We start from the raw sequence: 20,376 nt of genomic DNA on the forward strand, positions 1-20,376 counted from the left end.
CATCCGAGGTTACCTCTCTTCTGTGGAATCAAAGTACTCTGTTCCACGTGTAGATGAGGTCTCGGGAGAGGGGACGCCTAGGGCCACACTTCTGTCTGTTTCTTCTGAGCTTCATGCTTCCGAAACTTTGAGGTCAGCTTGCAGGATAGGAAAACAGTCAGCACAGACTCATTCTGTTCCAACTCTGGGTAGCAGCTCTCACTATAAGCCACAGAGAGGGGCACACAGGGGGCTCCCTGCCGGTTTTTCCTCTACTTTGACTACATAGCCATTACAAACCAACAAGAAAATGTCTGTATAAAGAGGAAAGGTGCCGGTCAGAATTTATTCCAAGTGCTAAGGCACTGACAGCGCTTGGGGTATTCGTTTTCTCAACCCAAGTGTTGAGCATACAGCTGGGGACAGCAAGGACACTGGCATGTATAAACCAATTCTCAGCTCTGACTGAACCCCTGCCTGCTGGAGGAATGGCAGTCACTTTAGAATGAGTTCACACTCAGAAGACAGTTGCTCCTAAGTAGATAAAAACCCAAAGAAAAATTGGAAGAATCTTGTTGACTACATTGTAGGAAGCCTTAGGAGCATTGTGGGGGAAGGGGCAGGCCTCAGGTCAAGCCACACCCTGATCATCTGCGTTAATCGCAGTTGTTTGAGCTGCTGTTGTACAAGGGCAGGAAGGCCAGCCCTTAGACTTCTTCATTCTTTCTGGTTTATATGCTCTGTCTTCCTGTCCACCGTATGAGCGGACAGCTGCGATAGGGTGGGCTAGGATGTTGGCTGCAGGGAGTCCAGGAGGAGGACAGGGTGTTGGCAAGAGTTACACTGGAGCTGACATGCTGAGTTTGTAAAGACTCAAGTAACCAGCAGTCTAGATAGGGCAGTCAGAGCTGGGGCCAGGAGTGTGACTGAATGCCTGGAAGCCTGTGGTGTACCAGGGAAAGCATGAGAGACAAGGGAAGTTGGCCTGGGAGGGAACCTTGTCAAGACCAGCTCATAAAAATAGAAAACCACATACATCGTTGCTTGTCTCAGACCATGTTTCAGACATGAGGGTGGGCACTACAGCCTCTGAAGAGTGCCTCTGGTGTAGCCGCGTAGGCTCTGGAAGGCAGATCCCATGGCTGAAACCGTTTCTCTAAGGCCAGGTCTTTGAAAACCATAACTGCACCGTCTTAGTGACTGTCGGTTCCAAAGGGCCTTGGGTCTGACTGCTAAGGCTCTGTTCCCATCTGACGTTGCTCAGTATCAACTTGCACAAAACCCTTTTGTTCATAGAAGGAAGCTGAAGCAGCAAGCCAAAAGTTAGGATTCAGTCAGAGGCTGCCGGCTTCCGCCGCTTAGGCCAGGATCCTCAGAGTGCTAAGTGGAAAAATGCCCGCCTTAGGCTCTTCTGTGGGGCTCAGCCCTGCGAAGGCTCCATCCGAAGCCCCTTTTGTTGGCTTGCTCTGGACAGCCCTCTTCATTCCAGCCGTACAGCCTGAGTGTATTTGCAAAAGTGGGGACTCTCCCTGAGAAGGTGTGTTCGCCCAGGGAGCGACAGTATGACCATTACCTGTCCGAAGTTTCTGGACACATGGATCTCCTTTAGTTCGATCTTCTGGGCTGACAGGCAGAACTGCACACGTGGTATAATTTCTCACCGCTTCACCTGCTGAGTTCATACCTCAGCCAGCCTCTAGACCAAAGGATTGCCCCCGGGGTAGTATATCCCACCCCAGTTCCCTACCTGACACAACCACCTCCCCAGCCGTGACTCCTGAGTTCTGTAGGGGACAGGGGTTTTCATCTTCCTTGGCCCAAGCCAAGATCCTACAGAACTTTTAGACGTTCCAGACCCAGCTCCCTACCCTCCAACTAGCAGATCAGAACTGCTTTGGGGAGCCCAGATGCCCATCTGTTTTAAGAACTCTGATCAGGGGGCTGGGGATTTAGCTCAGTGGTAGAGCGCTTACCTAGGAAGCGCAAGGCCCTGGGTTCAGTCCGCAGCTCCGAAAAAAGAACCAAAAAAAAAAAAAAAAAAAGAACTCTGATCAGATTCTGATTTGTAGTGGTGTGGAGAACTACTATTAGCTTAGAGGTTTCTAAACTGGGGTGGAAAGAATCCCTGAAGGAGATAGTTGAGATGCTTAGCTGCCCTGGGTCAGTGGCCAGGCTGGGACCTGGTCCTCTGCAGTCTTTGCTAAACTAAATGTCCAAGTAATGGCTGGGACCAGGCACTGAATGTGTACGCTATAGATCGGGCTCTAAAAACTTCTAGAGATGTTAGAAGCACTTCGCTGCCTCAGCCTTGCCACCTGGCTTATAGTAGCCCTACAGGAAGCGTTGGCAGTGACAAGGGGAACAGATGTCCCACACTTAGCCGGAGCCTGGTTTGACATCCGTAGAGTACGGTCATCACATTGAGGACACATTTTTTAGTACCCAGAGTCTAAGACATGGTGGTAAGGAGGGGACATGGTCCTCCCCATTGTTTCTGAGGTATTCCTTGTTCTGTTCCACCTGTAGGTCCTTTGGGGTCGTCCTCTGGGAGATCGCCACTCTGGCTGAGCAGCCGTACCAGGGCCTGTCCAACGAGCAAGTTCTTCGTTTCGTCATGGAGGGCGGCCTTCTGGACAAGCCGGATAACTGCCCCGATATGCTGTACGTATTTCCTGAGCCACGTAGGATCAGTAACTCCAGAGCCATTCCCTCTGTTGCTTGCAGGTACAGGAGAGGATTAGAAGAAGGCTTCTCTGTCCTTACTGCTGGGGATGGGCTTGTTGGATCTGTGACTTTGTGCTACACCTTCATCCCATCCTGTGTTCCTTGGTCCCCCCAGTGCTGATTGGAGATTTGCACCATGGCGTCCCAGCGCCCCCCTCCCCCTCCCCATCTCCTTGAAGTATGAGATAATAGCAATCCTGACTCATCTTTTTCATGCAATTTTTAATTTTTTAGATTGATTGATGATTGATTGATTGATTGATTGATTGATTGATTGATTTTAAGTACACTGTAGCTGTCTTCAGACACACCAGAAGAGGGCATCAGATCTCACTACAGATGGTTGTGAGCCAGTGTGTGGTTGCTGGGATTTGAACTCAGGACCTCTGGAAGAGCAGCCAGTGTTCTTAACCGCTGAGCCATCTCCTCCAGCCCAGCAAATTTTGATTTTTTTAAGGAAAAAATATGCAACAGTTAGTACTATTGAGCCAGATTGGGGAGCTCTCCCCAGCCTCTGGAAGGTCTATACAGCATACTCACACAGAGCTTTGTGTCGAAGAGTGACTCCTTCTAAACCTCACATAGCCCAACACAAGGTCACAAGCCATCTGCTGTCGCCTTTATCCCTGAGAGCTGAATGGTCCTACAGCAAGGCTGCTCTCATCCCTCTTTGGACATACTCCTAGGCACACCCTAGGGGGTTGGTGAGATGGTTGCCTCGCTCCACTTCCGGGAAAACAGCCCTCTGCATCGATTGGTCCTGAGAGTTGTCACTCAATCGCAGCATTCCCACGGTGCCATGTCCACCTCAGTGCTCAGGCAGCATGGCTTTGAGACACTACCCAAGGTACACAGCTTACCAGGAGAGGCGTTTTACATTGGCTCCCAGTGTGGGAGCATGAGTGGGCTCCATTGCTTTTGTGGTGAGGGAGCTGTTGCAACGGTGGGAAGGGTGTATCGGAACACACATTCTCACTTCGTAGCTAGAAACTAAGAAACAGCCATTAAAGCAGCAGTTCTCAACCTGTGGGTTGTGACCCCTCACCCTTTCCCAGGAGTCGCCAGAGACCATTGGAAAACACAGATGTTTCCAGCACTGCCTCATTCACAGTAGCAAATTGCCATTATGAGGTAGCGGTGAAAGTAATGTCATAGTTGGCGGTCACCAGAACGTGAGGAACTCCATTGAAGGGACACAGCGTTAGGAAAGTTGGGAACCCCTGCACTAAAGGGCTATAACCCTAAATCTTGGAATGATCTAGCGACCTCCTAGGCGCCACCTCTTAAAGGTTCCCCAGGGTTGCCTATCTGGGGAAGAAACGTTCCACATACGGGCCTCAGTAGATCATGGAGCATCCAAGTTTTATTTAGACTGTCTTGAGTAGAGAGGCCTTGCTTTGTCATCTGATGTTGGTGGCTCAGTGGGTCCGGAAAACGGCCCTTCCTGGAGTGAGGCTTTGAGGGAGACAGCAAGGTATTCTGATTGGCTCATCGGGTACAGGTAGAGAGCTGTGGGCTTGCATTTGATGTGCACACCTTAAGGCGTGGATCGGCTGTTGTTATCAGTTGTCGTTTTGCATCTCGGGGGTTGGGGGGGGGACATCAAAGCAGGTTCCTACTGATATGTCAAGACCCATATAGTTTTCCAGAAACTCTTCAAAACAGGTTCTGCTTCACTAGTGAGAGAATCCCAGGAGGACTGTCAAGATTTCTTTCCATCTACACAAAAGACACTCATATCTGCCTACCCCCTGCCTCCTCTTCCCCAGGGCAGCGCTCCCTCACATGTTGCCTTGGATGGTGAGATGGTCCACAGATGGAGGTTAGACGTGTGGGTGGTGAGCAGAACCACACAGGTGCTAGTGACTGCTCAGAATCTTGAGAAGCCAAGGTGTGGGCTAGTCCCACGTGAGTCTCCATCCATTGAAAGTGTCATCTCGCAGGCTTTTTGTTGAAACCTAGGAGGGGCTGGGTGAGGTGACTAGCTAGATGAAGGTCTCCAGGAGATGGCTGCTGAACTCTGAGACAGGACTTCCAGCAGATAACACTCCTGTGCTAAGGGTGGTTGTGGGGAGATCAGATTTACTACAGGGCGGGAGGAACAGTCATGGGTCTGCGTAGTGTGAGAGGCTGTGGCTTCTCTGTGGACCATTCCGTAGACGAGGGGATTTCTCTAACACACTGGGGAGGATTTGTGGCACTGTGGACCTCATGTTCACTCTTCTTCCAATCCCTCCGCTCTGCTGCCGTGATGTAAAGCAAGTTCAGGCACCAGCAAGCATGGAGCCTTTGAGAGAAAGTGTAACCCAGGAACTGAGGAGAACTTTCCTGCCTCAAACTCCCCTAGTGCTGGGATCGCAGCCTGTGTACGGGTGCCCAACTGAAACTTTATATTGGAATTTGAATTCCTCTCATTTTCTTCATATGAAATACTCCTATTTGGGGGCAGGAGGGTTCTTTGTTTCTTTGTTTTTGCCCCAACTGTTTGCAAGTGTTGTAAACCCCTTTTAAGGCCCTCTTACCTGGGAGGGCCTTACAAAACTGAATAGGCAGCAGGCCATATTGAGCCACAGGCTTGCCCATTGCCTGTTGTGCCCTGAGCATCTTCAAGGAGAGCACTGCCACTGCGCCCTTTCTAAACTGACCTCAGAAGGCTTACAGGATGCAGGAGGACTACCTAGAGACGCTCTGGGTTCTGAGTGCTGCTCATGGTGTCCCTTAGAGCTTTACTTTGACCTCAGTGGTGCAGCCACTTTCCCTACTAGACCGTTGTGAGAGAATAGTCAGTATTTGGGGCAAAGTTAAAAGCATGGAGTAGGAACATGGCTGTCTATGAATCTGTATAAGGGTGTACCACACCGGCATTGACTTAGATACTAGAGTGTCCCACAAGCTGAGAAACCGTTCAAAAGAGCAGGTGTAAGTTTTGTTCCTGTGGTTTAGGTCTGGTCACAGGAGAGGTATTGTTTTTGTTCTTTTATACTGGGGCAAACATTTGTCTGGGAAACTCATGGGACTCCTGAAGTTGATCCATCTCCAGCTGACTGGATTTTTTTTTTTGTATGAATTTAATATGCTTGGGAAGCAGCCACCTGCTATGGGAAAGGCAGTGGACTTCCTGTTCCCAGCATAGAGTGGGGAGGAAGTTTCCACAGAGAGGCTGCTCTTGGATGCAGAATGATTGACTCAGGAGGCCTTTCTGCTCTGCCATTTAGAGCCCCCTTGGCAGATCGGTCTCCTGTCTAAGAAAAGAACATAGCGAAGGGAGATGAGTTGGCTCCGGTGGGGAGTGTGGTGCCGAGATGCTGATGAGAGGAAGATGTGTTCTGGGAAAGGATTCTTTTGGCACAGTAAATGAACACCCTTGGGAGTAGCCTGAAGCCTGTTGGGTCTCACACGTAAAGGAAGGGCTTCTACTGTGTGGTTCTGAGACAGGAGCAGCCTCTGTGGCCATACTTCGGCCTCCTTGTCCCTGCACATGAGCACAGTTTGCTTCAGGAGTAGCCAAGTGTCCAGCCCTGTGTATCACAAAGGGTTCTAGCCTTAGAGGAAAGGCTGCCATCAAACACCAGGGTATCCAGGTCTGAGTGTCAATGCCATAACTTGGTTTGAATTAATCTAGCAAATTCTACAAGGCTGGATCAGGGGAGCCCACCATTACCATCTTCCCCCCACCCCCTGTTTCAGTGCCTTGGGCACCAATTTGTCAGTGAACCCCTCTTGAGGTCAGAGGCCAGTCCCAGAGTTCATGGAAGCTGAAGATCCTGAAACAGGTTCCAAACCTAATGCTTCAGGACGGGGTGATGATTTAAGCGCAGCCACAAGACTGAGGTGCAGAACCATTCGATCCAGTGACATCTCCAGAGCTCACATGCCAAGTCTTTAGGATGCAGGATTCAGGAAGGAACTTGAACATTTTATTATCCAAGTGTCCCCAGCTCAGATGCAGGCGAGACATACTCAGTCAAATCTGACTACTTCTGCTTTTTTCCTTTCCGAGATTCAAAACCCCAGGATGCTGAAAATCCCGGGCTGGTTTTGTTGAGATAAATTGTTTGATCATAACAGGCAGGTGACAGTGTCTGCCAGGCCATCCCTGGCATCAACTGTGTGCCAGCAACTGGACTTATATAGCATCTCTGTCTGTGTCCCAGCTGAGAAGTAGGCCCTAAAACAGCTTTAGCTGCGTGGAATGCTAGTCTTGTGGGACCTTCTGGTAAGTTATCACTGCCTAGTACAGTACTAACACTGGGCAGGGAGACTAGATACATGAGCTCCCGGGCATATTTTAGCTTGTCAGTGCCTCACATAGATGGCAGCCTGTCCAGCTCAAGACATGGGGTGTGCTTGGGGGCTCGAAAGCCAAGTGAGGGATGGGAAAACAGGGTGTGCATACACCCCTAGGGTAGCACTCACTCCTAGGGGAGAGTTAGGTGTGTACCGTCGAAAAGGGACATATTCTGTAAATCAGGGCTCCAGCTCATCACAGCTGTCCAGTGGTTTTAGAATGTGCTTTTTAGAGAAAGCCTTTTATCAGCTTATTAATCCCAGAGTCTACTGGAGAGTTTTCTTGTGGAAAGAGTATAAAAAAACAAGGTCTTAAATCGCACAGAGCAAAAAAGACTTCCTTTTATGGGCAGCAGTGGAAGGGCTGGCTCTGGGATGATTTAAAAGAGGCATCACATGGCTTGTTTTTCCTGATGTCACTGCATCAGTGCCCTGCTTGTGGCACCTCCTCAGCCCCACCCCCACCCCTGGCCACGGGGCGTGGGGCCAGACACATCTCATGTTCTTGCCCCTGGGTGTACTTTTCTATTCAGGGATAGGCCTGTCAGCCAGAGAGGAAATTGCAGCCTGGCCACAGAGCTGAGCTCCTTGTGCTTGCCTCCCATTCCGATTAATCCTTCGGGAAATGATGGGGACAGGGGAGAGCAGGCTTCTTCACCTTATAAGCAGAGTAGGGGAGCATGCCACCTGCCTGCTGTCTGTGCGTGAGATCTGACTGGCTGTGGACAGCCAGGAGAGAGCAGTCTGCTAGTGGGACCATGGTTATTCTTACTCAGGTGTCTTCAGTGAAGCCGTATTGTTTTAACATGACTCTCGGGCCTAGAGCTCTTAGTACCCTACCTGTAACCTGTCCTGTACCATTGGGACCAGTCACTTAGTACCAGTGAGAATACCTAGTTAGCCTCGTCTTCTGTCCAATTTGTTTTCCTCCATCGAAAGCATTGGCTACTTTATCAGGACTTTTCTTCTTCACTCCCAGAGGAGTAGACAGTAAATATTGTAGGGTTGCTAGCTAAACAGCCTCTGTCTCAACTACTCAAACTGCAGAGGACCTTAGAAACAGCCACAGGTGCTATGTAACCAGCTCCGTCCCAGTAGAATTCAACACATAACAGGCTCCAAGCTGCCTCTGGCTCGGCTGTAATTGGCTACGCCCTGGGCCTCCAGAATGCTTGATTCTGGATGGACCGCCAACACACCCTTTTCTAGTGTTCTCTTAAGGTTACTGTCTTCCACCTGACCTGACTTGACCCTAGGGCTTGTGTGGAAGTTGGCCAGAGGAGCAGGAGTCCCTTTCTCTACACGGGCAACTTTCACCCCTACCTATGGGCTGCTTTACTCCTGTGGTATTAGTTACAGGGCCCATTGTAAAGAAGTGAAGTGACCAGGTAGCCCAATGATCAGCCTGACAGAATGCTAGAGGTTCCCATATATTTGAAGTTCCATTCGGTGGATTTTAGTGTCAAGCGTCTGTTGAGGCAGGAGTTTCCAAACACTACTTCCTGGAGGAGCATAGGTGGGAAGTGCTGTGGTCTCATGCTCCTGTGAATGGGAGCTGCTAGGTACCCCTTTCCCTCAGAATCACCACTACCCTGTCCTTGCTTTCTGTCTGTCCTGTCTGTCTGTCTGTCTGTCTGTCTGTCTGAGCCCAGGTGTGGCTGTCTGCATGGCTTGGGTACCAGAACTGTGACTTGACTATGGCATCAAGGGAACGAAGAAAGGAAAGCTGGAGCTGGGTGGACTGGGCTCTGGAAGCCCCGAATGTTTTATATATATATATATATGCAGATTATTGTGTGCAGATAAACAAGGCAGCGGGCTTATTACATACAACTGAACAAGGAGGCAAGTTTAGCTCTCTGCAGGAGCAGTCTCTGCAAGGGAGCTGTCTTCAACAGCTAAACATCCAGACGGGAATGTGACAGTGGACATGTCCTGCACACACTGTCAGCATTTGCACTCAGACCTCCTCGGGGGAAGGCTTCACCATCTCTCTGAGCGTCACTGGGGAAGACTCCGGCACTCCCATGGGACTGGAGCGGCAGGGTTCTTGACACGGCCTTGCACGTGTCAACAATACACACTCAGAGTTTCCTCTGCTCTCTACACCCAGGCCTTTCCTGGTCAGGGTGGCGGCTGTATGAGCAGCCTTCCTCCTCTCTTCTGCCCTGTGTGCCAGCTGGCCCATGTAGCTCTCGAGGGCGGGGGAGCTTTGCAAATGTTTGTGACCTTGTGGGAGCGATAGAGATGCAGCATGGGCTCTGTACTCTTTTTACCTTGGCCTTGTTTGTAGAAGAAACCGGTGCTCCGGGCTTTCCTTGGTTTGTTGGCATCTGACCTGAGGTTTCTATGAGAACTCTGCTTCTGGGTATCCTAGATCTTCGGGGCAGGGACATAGGCAGTAAGCAGGGCTGGCGTGAGATAGCAAGCTTGGGACATGTGCTCCTCCTGTCTGGCACCCCTGCCACCTCCTCCCTCAGGCCCACTGCCAGGGGCACCCTGGTGCCAGGAAGAAGCTTAGAAGAAGCCTTGGTGTGGGGTACAGAGAATGAAGTCTGTCAGGAAAGCTATGGTTCTCATTACTGAGAGATGGAGATTTCCTGCTTCAGGCTAACGCATGGCTAGAAGAGGCGCTTCAGACAAAGTATTTCTTCAGCAGTGTTGTCTCGAATACAACCCTAGTCAGGATGGACTCTGAGAACCAAACCTTGAAATGAGTTTGGACTTGGCACTGTGGCAAGGCCTGGGGTTCTGGGCAAGATATATGGCAGGATGCCAGAGGCACCCCGATGGGAAACCAGGGAGTGCAGAGGTGGTGCAGTTGTTCTGAACCTCTCTGACCTCAGCTGACAGCTCACCCCCTCCCTTCTCCCCCTCAGGTTTGAACTTATGCGCATGTGCTGGCAGTACAACCCCAAGATGCGGCCCTCCTTCCTGGAGATCATCGGAAGCATCAAGGATGAGATGGAGCCCAGTTTCCAGGAGGTCTCCTTCTACTACAGCGAGGAGAACAAGCCTCCAGAGCCGGAGGAGCTGGAGATGGAGCTGGAGCTGGAGCCCGAGAACATGGAGAGCGTCCCGCTGGACCCTTCGGCCTCCTCAGCCTCCCTGCCTCTGCCTGAAAGACACTCAGGACACAAGGCTGAGAACGGCCCTGGCGTGCTGGTTCTCCGTGCCAGTTTTGATGAGAGACAGCCTTACGCTCACATGAATGGGGGACGCGCCAACGAGAGGGCCTTGCCTCTGCCCCAGTCCTCAACCTGCTGATCCTCGGACCCCGAAGCACGTGCAAACAGTAACGTGTGTGTGTGTGTGCGTGCGTGCGTGTGTGCTCACTCGGTGGGCGGAGGGGGGAGCAGGTTGTAACAATCTATTCACAAGCCTCCTGTATCTCAGTGGATCTTCAGAACTGCCCTTGCTGCCCACGGGAGTCGGCTTCTCTGCAGTAAACACACTTGGGACCTTCCTTTTTTCAATATGCAAGCAGCTTTTTTTATTTCCCTACCCAAACCCTTAACTGACATGGGCCTCTGCAAACCTTAATGACAGCTCTTAATAGCAACAGGACACTCGAGAATTGAGTCTCCTCATTCTCTGCCTTTTCTCTCTTCTGCCTTCCCTCTCTCTCCTCTCCCTTCCCACTTCCAGGCTCTCCTCTCTTTTCTCCGCTTCCCAGTGGAAAGCCCAGCGGGGAAGCCTTTATTTATTTTTTTTTAAATCAAATTGACTTAATGGCTGCCCTGGGGCTCCTCATCACACCTGCCTGACACCATAGGTCTTTACAAAAAAGAAAGGAAAAAAAAAAAAAAGGAAAAAAAAAATCACACACTGAGATGGAATTTTTTTAACTGTACCTTTAACCTTTTTTAGGGTCATCCAAAAATTTAAAAGGGCCATTGTTCATCTGTGGTTATCATTTTCACGCTGCCATTTTTGCCAAAATCCTGTCTTCGGTTTGGTTTCTCTCTCACATGCGTGTTCTCCCTGCGCTGATTTCCTTTTGTCCAGAGGCATGGGAAGAAACGTGGAGTCTGGTTGATAATACCACTTGCGAGACACGCCGTCATCGAGGCCTCCACTGTGCCCGGTGTGCTCTCCTAGCCCACGTCCCCTGGGTCTGTTTAGGAGAACTGGACAAGATGGAATCCGCCCTCCTTGAAGAAGGGGAAAGTGGAACTGGTTCTCGACCCCTACCCCACCCACAGCCCCCCAAGATTTCTGGAGGAAATGGCCATGGGCAAGGCTGAAGGTCAGGTTGTGGGTCAAGGTGGTCCTCATACCAGCCTCGTCCCCCTTCCCAGCCTCCCTCCTGGCATCCCCGAAGGCCACAAGATGTAAAAGGGTTGCAGGGACTCGGCCCAGGTACTGGTCCAGATGTGTGAGGAAGGGACTCAGACACACAGCAGTATGGAGCAGCCCAGGCAGTGGCTCCCAGCAGTCTACGCTTTGACATGGTCTGTTACTAGGACTTCTTCATGGGTCTCTCAGTTCTATGTTAGACCCTGAAACATTTGCATACGCATCGTCTTTAATGTCAGTTTTATAACTTTTTTACAGTTCAGATATACATCTATACGTCTGTACAGGAAAAAAAAAGCTGCTATTTTTTTTTTTGTTGTTGTTGTTCTTTATCTTTGTGGATTTAATCTATGAAACTTTCAGGTCTACCCTTCTTCCTTTCCAAGCTCACTCCAAGAAACTCCCTATGCTTACTAGAGTGTGGTTTTTCTTCCTCTTCTCCCGCAACTGATGCTTCTAGGACATAATTTGCCATGAACTGTTTGATGCCTTTTTATAAATATATCTCCCTTCCCCTGCTCCCTGAAGCCCCGTTCATTATCCTCTAACCCATAGGCTCTGTGAGCACAGTCGCTGTTAAGGGAGTGGGGAGGATGGGAGGCCAGAGCCCACGTACTCCTGGGCCCTGCTCTCTCTTTTCTGCACCTCCCGGCACACAGCGTTGGAGTCTGTTACAGTACATGGCATGCCACAAACTCAGGTCAGAAACAACATGGTTAAAAAATCTCACACATCCTGGTTTAGTGTTTCCAGTCCCCACTGTTGAAAGTCACACTTTGCTTTCTCTCTTTGCTTTGATTGACACACACACACACATACAACACACACACACACATACAACACACACACACACATACAACACACACACACACACACATCAATTTTGGGATACAATAGCAGTTTTAACTGCAGACGGTAGTCATTGGATTATTTTTGTTTTAAAATGAATATTTGATCTTCTACAAAAAAACAAAACAGAAAACAGCTGCTGAGTCCCCAGGGCACAGCAGAGCTGGCCCAGTGGCCCATCGGCCACCTTGCCATCTCCTTCACTAGACTGACCCACCTGTCTTTAGAACCAACATGTCTGAAGGGGTGGCCTCCACATGAAGTGGGTGTAAGGCACCAACACCCCATGGCCAGGAACAGCAACTTCAACTTCTGTGGGTTCTAAAGCCCACTCCTGGGTCAGAAGGCCCAAGTGACAGGAGGAGCAGAGATGACCCTGCGGTGGCCCTAGGGCCCTTTGCTGTTCCTCCTTAACCAGAATCCCAGCTCTCTGGGCCTGTGGGTCCTGCTCTGTTTAGTTTTTAGCACTTCTTACCAGAGTAGTGACAGCATGAGAGACACTTCTGGGTGGGAATATTTAAATCAGGAGTAAAAGAAACGTTGGAAGATGATGATTGCAGTTGTGACTGGAGATTAGACACAGAAAAGAAAGCGTGGAGCTCCGGGCTTGTCTGCATTTTCAGGCTCACGGCTCTCCCTAGCGTCTGCCCCACGGTGTTTCCCCGTAACAGAAATAGAGAAAAGGAGGAGGGGGAAAAGCTTATGAAGAAGGTATTTCATGTAGGAGTTGTAATTTATTTTGTGATGCCTGTTTTAATCACTGTAGAGAAGCCCCCCATTATGAATTTAAATGCTAAGGAAAAGGTGTATGTATCTCTGTGTATGTGTGTATTAGATGGGACAGTTTTTGTTTTGGGGGGTGTTTTGTTTTTCAAACATTTATCTACCTCACTCTTGTTTTTCGTGTGTGTGTGTGTGTGTGTGTGTGTGTGTGTGTGTGTGTGTGTGTGTGTGTGTGTAAAATACATCTCACACTTCTCAGTACCTGACAGTAGGCCAATGACACTGGTAACCTCATCCACTCTATAGGCCACATACCCAGGGGAAGCAGAGGGGCTAGGCTGGATTCTGGGGTCAAAGCAACACTAACTCAAATCAGCCTCTTCCCGATCTATCCCCAAAAGCCCACCTTTCCTAGGGCAACTTTGGTCTTTCACCTCACCTGATTCCCTACTTTGAACCCAGCAACCACCATGAGCACAGAGCATGCCAGTGGAGGGGGTCACCTGCCCATCTCAGCTGGCTGACTTTGGAACAGAACTTTATACAGATTGAATGACTGACAGATTCTATCCCTAAGAGAGCAGGTACTCCCAGGTTTTGAGGGCAGGAGGCACCCACACATAGGTTGTCTGAGAGTCCCAATGTGTGCACATGTAAGGGTGCCCTGTTGGCCCCTCAGCTGCTCCTCTGAGACCTGCACCCGCGGCAGGGGCATGCCACCATTGCTCTCTTTGCATCAGTTCCTCTTAGAGGTACAACAGTCAGGGAGCTCTCCTCTCACCCTCTGCTTCTGACAGAAGGCCAGTATAATAAAGGGGGCAAGACAAAGCCTGCGCCCCCTGCAGGCTGCTGTCCTTCCCTCCTCCTCCCCCCTCACCCCGCCCCCCCAGGGCTAAACAAGGACTGACCAAATCTTGAGGCTGGAAGGCCAGTGGTTGGCACCTAGCCTTCCCTGTGCTCTGCCTCTGTCCACCCCATCCATCTGCTGCTCACGGGTGGACAGTGCACTCCTCAACTCCAGCAGCTGCTCTCACAGGCCCTGGGGACTTTAGCTGAGAAACATGGTGGCTGATCTTTTCCCCACAGTGTGGAGAACTGCCTAACAGTTCAGTTAAGCTCAGGGGCCTTTGCCTCCTGCCAGAATGCTGCCTTCTCTGGGTTCCAAGATGCTCACAGGGTCACTGGGAGAAACTGTTTGATCAGGGTTTTCTTCTACACTGTGGGTGACTTCTCTGGTATAGTGGCCTCTCCTCTCTTGCACATACCTGCCGGTTTTCCACAACTGGATTTCTACAGCTCACTCAATTGATTTTTAAGGATTTTTCTTTTTCTTATTTTTAAAACTGTCCGAGTTGTTGGTGTCCTTTTGTTTTGCGTGGGTGTTTTGTTTTTTTTTTTTTCTTTAAGTAGAGAGACGGCACTAACGGTGTAGTGTCCATCATAGCAAATGCTCCAAAAATACTTCAGTAAAAGAAAAAGTCAGCTTGTGTGAGGGTGCAGTCATCCTGCTGGATCGACCCACCCTGACCGTTGCAAGGCATCATATCCACAGTTCTAGCCTGATCTCACGCTGGTGTTCCCCGCCTCTTCCTGATTTTTCTCCTTATGTGCTTCAAGTAATCTTTCCAAGCTGAGTTGTGGCCTTTTTCACGCACCCCCCTCCTCTGATAGGAGCTCACACTGCTTGAAGTAACACGAACCACTGAGGCACAGCATGCAGGCGACGCAAGTGTTCAGGTGTTCCCCACACACACACAACCCTTCCTGAATCGCGGAGTCGAACCTGAGCTGTGCGAGGCCCACGCTTCCCCCACCTCCTTTCAGGAATGCCCTAACATTGGATTCATAGTTGGGGATGAGGCTTCCTCCTTGAGATATAAAAGACTGTTCAAGGCCATCACTGGTCTCTCCTGCCTGCCTGTTTTCTTTAGGACTCGGGACAATTCAATGGTGGGAAAAGCAGCTTCATAAAACAGAAGGGTGATCATCGTGGGATGAGCAGATGGCGGAGTGGTACACGGGAGTGTTTCTAGGGGGCCTGACAGATGAGCTCTGTCTGTGTGATGCCAGTTGTAAGTCTGAGCTCCCGGAGCCTGGCCCTTAGGAGCCCACCTATGTTGGCAATGGCCGTACCTGAGGCAAGCAAGTGGTGCTGGCAAGGTCACGCTGAGCTCACATGGGTGAGAAGTCCGGGATGCTTACCCAAGGTCCTCAGTTGTCGTTGTTGGGTCCTCTTGAGAGTGGCCACACAGTGCTAAAGGCAACTCCCTTCTTAAACATTGGCATCCTGCAGGAGACAGGACCACCCCATCCCAGTGCTTCAGCCCATTTTAGCAGTAATGAATTTACGGTTTGGATTCTTTTGTTTTGTTTTTAATGTTACTTTTATGTCTGTCTGATGCCTTTTCATTTCCTGGGCTAAGCAGTTGCATTGGGAAACCTGGACCAGAGAGATTCACTCCTTAAGAACCAGTGATGGTCAAATCTTATCACTCCACTTTGAAGTAGGTGGAGGTTCAAATGAGAACTTCAAGACAGGATGTTTGTTTAAAATTGAACCCCTCTTGCCAGAGATGCTGAAGTTACAGACCTTGGACAGGCCAGGGGTCTTTGCTTTGGGTCTCCAACTTGGATGGCCAGTTGGCAATTTAGAGGGACGAACATTCTGTGATGGGATGGCAGAGTGATTGAGGGTGCAGTAGGAAACTATGGTAACCGGCATCATGACGAGACAGGAATTGCTGACAGAGGGGTAAAGGGCCTGGAAGAAGCATGGACCACATCTGGACCTGATGGTTCCTGAAGGTGTCAGGACCACACGGAGGCTGTGGAGTCATCTGTGGGCTTTTGGTGTCAGATAAGAAACTCGGCATCCTGCTCTGGGGACTTCTCCAAGAGCTAAGCCACATGCTGAAGAACTCGGACGCCATCACGCTCATCAGATGAGTGGTCAGTCTGGGGCATGACGTTAGGGATTTGATTTCTCTTATTTCTGTGAGAGCTTCATAATCACTGATTTGTGTGTCCACATTTGTGTCCGCATCTTTCCATTACTCATTATCGTGTCCAATAGGGCTTCTAAGTCCAGTAGATTACGGGTAGTCGTTGACGAAGATCTGGTTTACAAGAACTAATTAAATGTTTCATTGCATTTTTGTAAGAACATAGAATAATTTTATAAAATGTTTGTAGTTTATAATTGCCGAAATAATTTAAAAACACCTTTTTTTCCTCTCCGTGTGCAAAAAAATATGTGTTTGTGGTCTTTTTTTTTCCCTTTGTTTTCTTTTTTCTTTTTCTTTTCTTTGTTTTTTTTTTTGACACTTGTTTACTAGCTAGCTTTACAATATGCCAAAAATAAAAAATAAAAAATTTTTAAAAAATTAATTAATTAAAAAAATTCTCCCCGGGACCCAAATTGTGGTTCGCCCCTTTCCCATATGCTTTCTGCTCTAGTTTGTAAAAAATAAAAATTTTTAAAAAAAATTAAAACAAAACAAAAAAAAAGACAAAAGGAATGCCAGTGGTTTAAAAAGTACTTCTGAATTCTTCAGTATCTTGGTCTTGGAACCCTGTGCTGGGGAATGGAATTATCTGTTACTTACTGTTCCCGGTGGAGTATAGCCGCCTAAACAGATAGAACGAACCAAGAATCTCGCTGGCCATGGAAGTAGTGGGTGTGTTGCCACCCAGCAAGAGATGGCACTCACTGGTGACATCTGGCTGGTGTGGCTGATTCTAGTCTTGCAACACGGTGGAGATGGGAGGGTTTCAGGACACTTGAGAGGCTTCACAGTGGTCACATGATTCTGTTGTGCAGGCCATGGGCACATGTGCCTCAGGCCCTAATGAAAGCTGTGCCTACCTGTATTTAATGCCGAACGCTGAAGGTCCATTTTTTTTTTAACCAATACAGAACAAACTGGTAACAAAAACCACAGCGTGTGCCCCCTCATCCCCCCCCCCTGTTTTTTAGAATTAAAATCCATGTCCTTTGGCTCCCTGTGCATTATTGGCCGTGTCTCTATGGTTCCACAAGACACCGTTGTTGAGAACATCTGGAACTTTCTAACACTACAGGAGAAAGGTCTAGGAACCGTCGGTGGGTTTGGTATGGTTTTTTCAGTTTCTTGTGGATTTCAGGCAGTGTGCAGACACAGTACCCAGGCACGGGTGCCTGCCGGTGGCATCCCCTGTCTGCTTCCTAAGCCAGTGAGGTTGAGGTGAGAACTTTGCCAGAGCTTATCTACCTCTGGGATTTTAAAAAATAATAAATAAATAAAGTCAAATCAGAAAGCGGGACGGAACAGATGCATCGTCAATAATGCATTTCTGAGTTTTCTTGTTAAATTTTTTCTTAAAAAAGAAAAAAAAGTCTAAAAAAGATAAATATGGCCAATTTGTTACATAAAATAACTTTCTGTGTGTAAATTATTCCTAAAAAAAAAAAAACCCTCTGTTTATATATAAAAAAAAATCAGTAGATGAAAAAAAATTCAATGTTTTTGTATATTCTGTTGTAAGAATTTATTCCTGTTGCGGCAACATACTCGGGACTCTTTACATTATGAAAAAAAGAAACTTTGTCTATTTTGAATGGCTGAAGCTAAGGCCACTTGAGTCTATTACTCTGCTTTTTTCTAGTAGTTAAAGTACCACATGAATTAAGTTAAATAAAAGAATTCTGTATGCACCTTTTGTCTCCTCTCCCTTCTGGAACCATCCCCCACTTCCTCGGGGAGCCGAGCCCTCCCATGGTGCGTTCACTCGTGTCACTCGGAAATGCTCAGCCACCGCATCCCTGACAGCTGAGTTTCTCCGAATGCAAATTGCTGTTGAGCTTGGAGAAGCTCCTGTCTCCCCATCAAATCAGCTCGAGGAAAATTAGACTACGTGAAGCACAGGTTTCCATGCTGCTTTACAGGTGGACCTGTCTCCCGGCCTTCGTGGGACAAAAGGCCACGGTGGGTTTGGTATGTGTGAGCCTGCGGGTGGGGCTGGGTTGCCGGAAACTTGAGTGTGTACATTTTCATGCCCTTGGTAATGCTTCACAGTTGGGGTGCCTCAGAGGGTGCTGGAGGGAACCACTGCCTTGACTGCAAGGCGATGAATAGTTAGGTTGCCCACGGGTACTCTGAAATGTCCACCTCTCCATCTTCGTCCTGGGAAGTTGGTGGGCAGTTTTGGTTGGAAAATGAAGCAAGCCGTACATTCTAGACTCTTGGGAGCGTGGACAGCCTTCTCACTGAACACTGACGGTGGGGAAACTGATAAAATCAGGACACCGGATAAAGAACTGAATGGTAAGACGATTCAGAAGCAAATCAGAAGGGACTCAAGACCCAGTGAGTATCTTGAGTAACCAAACCCAGCAGGTATAATCAAAAGGTCATTTTGAAAGCGCACACCTTCCAATCTGGTTCTATCCCAGAGTTTTTGCTCACCAAATGCCCAAGGAGCTTCACTAGGTGACTATGAAAGTTTTATTTCTGTCCTGTCCCAGACTGGAGCTATGCCTCTAGCTTGCACTGAAGGTCTTACAAAAAACCTGCCTGGCAGAGGCAGCCACTTCTAAGGATGAAGGTGCTAGTAGACCTTTAAAGGTTAGACTCCCCTCTCCTCTGAATCCGAGTCACTTTTTTTTTATTTTAACCCTTTTGAAATAATGGTTTCTCTGTGTAGCCCTGGCTGCCCTGGAACCCACTCTGTAGACCAGGCTGTCCTAGATCTCAAGAGATTGACCTGCCTCTTTGCTCAGAGAGGGGTCTGCATGTCTGCATGGGACCTTCCCAATCCACCTTGGGCTTTGATCCGCCGTAGTATGGCTTGGCTCTGTCATGTATAAAATGTTCCAGGTTTATTGGCAGGTAGAGGGAGTCTTGTAAAGTTGGGTTTTGGGGGGTTTTGTTTGTTTGCAGACGCAGGCAGATTTCTTGTGGACTTGGAGTTTTCAAAAGCATTACCATCATTCCTAATGTGACAGGGCACCCTGACAAAAGCAACTTAAGGAGGAAAGGGCTTGTCCTGGTGTACAGTTCAGGGAGGCAGAAGGCACACCACACGCAGGGAAGGCAGAGGGGCAGCAGGAGACAGTCGGCTGCTGACGTGGCATCTGCAGTCAGGAATGGAGAGTGAAAAGGAAGTGGGGGAGAAGCTCGCTGACAGTAACTCGCTTCTCAGGCAAGGATCCACTATCTAAAGATTCCACAGCCCTCCAAATCAGGAACAAACTGGGGACCAAGCGATTCAAACACAGGGGGGACGGGGTGGCATTTCATATGTCACCACAAGTGGTTACAGAGAAAGGGCTAGAGACGGACTGTGCGCTTGACCGCCTAGCAGAGTGTGAATAATAAGTACCACTGAACTGCTCATCTAAGAATCGTTAAGATGACAAGTGAGGGGCTGGAGAGATGGCTCAGTGGTTAAGAGCACTGACTGCTCTTCCAGAGGTCCTGAGTTCAAATCCCAGCAACCACATGGTGGCTCCCAACCATCTGTAATGGGATCCGATGCCCTCTTCTGGTGTGTCTGAAGACAGCTACAGTGTACTTATATAAAATAAATAAATCTTTTTTTTAAAAAAAGATGATGGCGGGGACTAGAGACTGGGTGGCCCCAAAGCCATTCACAAGACCTAAATGACAAGCTTGGGGATCAGAATCTGGGCCCCCTGAGCCAGGGCTAAGCCTGCCTTTTCTGGACCCTCTGAAGCAGCTCTGTCATCACACCAATCCAGGAAGGACCACGCAGCCTTGGAAGGGAGACCAGTGTCTTGCATATTATTGTCAAGAAAGTCATAGCGTCCCCTAGTTAATCCCCTTATGAAGCATCTGCCTTTGGGGTTTTTCTTCTTACTTTAGACACTAAAATAAGTCTGATTCTGTGTGTCCACCTGATGCCACCACCCCTAGCTTTGTAACCGTTTCACTAGTCACTTATTTAGAGCCTCTCACAGTACAACTGCCTCTCCACCCACACTTGAAACATCATCTAATGAAGGCATCCCCCCCCCCCCGCTGTGTCCCTTAAGCTGCAGTTCTTTGAGTCTGGACTTCCCCACTTTCTTCCAGCATTTCTTGGATGATGACTTGCAAGGCTTTGCCCAGAAGGCTGACTGAGAGGCAGGGTGACAGAGGAGGGACGTGGATGAGTGCTGCATGCCCAGTCCCAAGGTGCAGAGACAGGTAGTAGGTGTAATCACAGATGTACCTGCAACCACACGAAACTCCCCATTACTCCCAGATCTTGTCACTGTCAGACACAGTCAGTCCAGTTTTCATAAAGCATGAGTTTGTGGGTGTCCATGCCCACATGCCCACAACCACTTGAGTTTCATTCTTCTGATAGAAAAAGGACATGGCCTAAGAATACGCCAGACAGACATTGGTTCTTGGGCTCATAGTCTAGTGACCAGCAAGTGGTCAGGACAGTATCGAGCCAGCCTTTCAAACAACTAGTGGTAAAGCACCTTCAGCACAGTAGCTCCCTTACTGCCATCTTCCCTCGGAGATG

General features: G+C 49.0%; 2 protein-coding genes across 5 annotated transcripts in view; one reads left to right on the forward strand and one right to left on the reverse strand.

Moving 5' to 3' along the window:
- The window catches only part of Igf1r (insulin-like growth factor 1 receptor), a 288,878-nt gene extending 271,324 nt beyond the window's left edge, over positions 1 to 17,554 (forward strand). For all 4 annotated transcript variants that reach the window (XM_039102217.2, XM_008759500.3, NM_001414181.1 and 1 more), the window contains exons 20-21: positions 2,506 to 2,640; positions 9,870 to 17,554. In XM_039102217.2, coding sequence (XP_038958145.1) covers positions 2,506 to 2,640; positions 9,870 to 10,257 — 523 coding nt within the window. In that variant the 3' untranslated portion in view covers positions 10,258 to 17,554. The remainder of the gene's footprint in view (positions 1 to 2,505; positions 2,641 to 9,869) is intronic.
- Pgpep1l (pyroglutamyl-peptidase I-like) overlaps positions 16,170 to 20,376 on the reverse strand; it is a 31,202-nt gene continuing 26,995 nt past the window's right edge. Inside the window, 1 exon segment of the mRNA XM_039101003.2 lies at positions 16,170 to 20,073. Coding sequence (XP_038956931.1) covers positions 19,890 to 20,073 — 184 coding nt within the window. The 3' untranslated portion in view covers positions 16,170 to 19,889.

The sequence above is a fragment of the Rattus norvegicus genome, chromosome 1, assembly GCF_036323735.1.
Source record: "Rattus norvegicus strain BN/NHsdMcwi chromosome 1, GRCr8, whole genome shotgun sequence".
Classification (NCBI taxonomy): domain Eukaryota; kingdom Metazoa; phylum Chordata; class Mammalia; order Rodentia; family Muridae; genus Rattus; species Rattus norvegicus.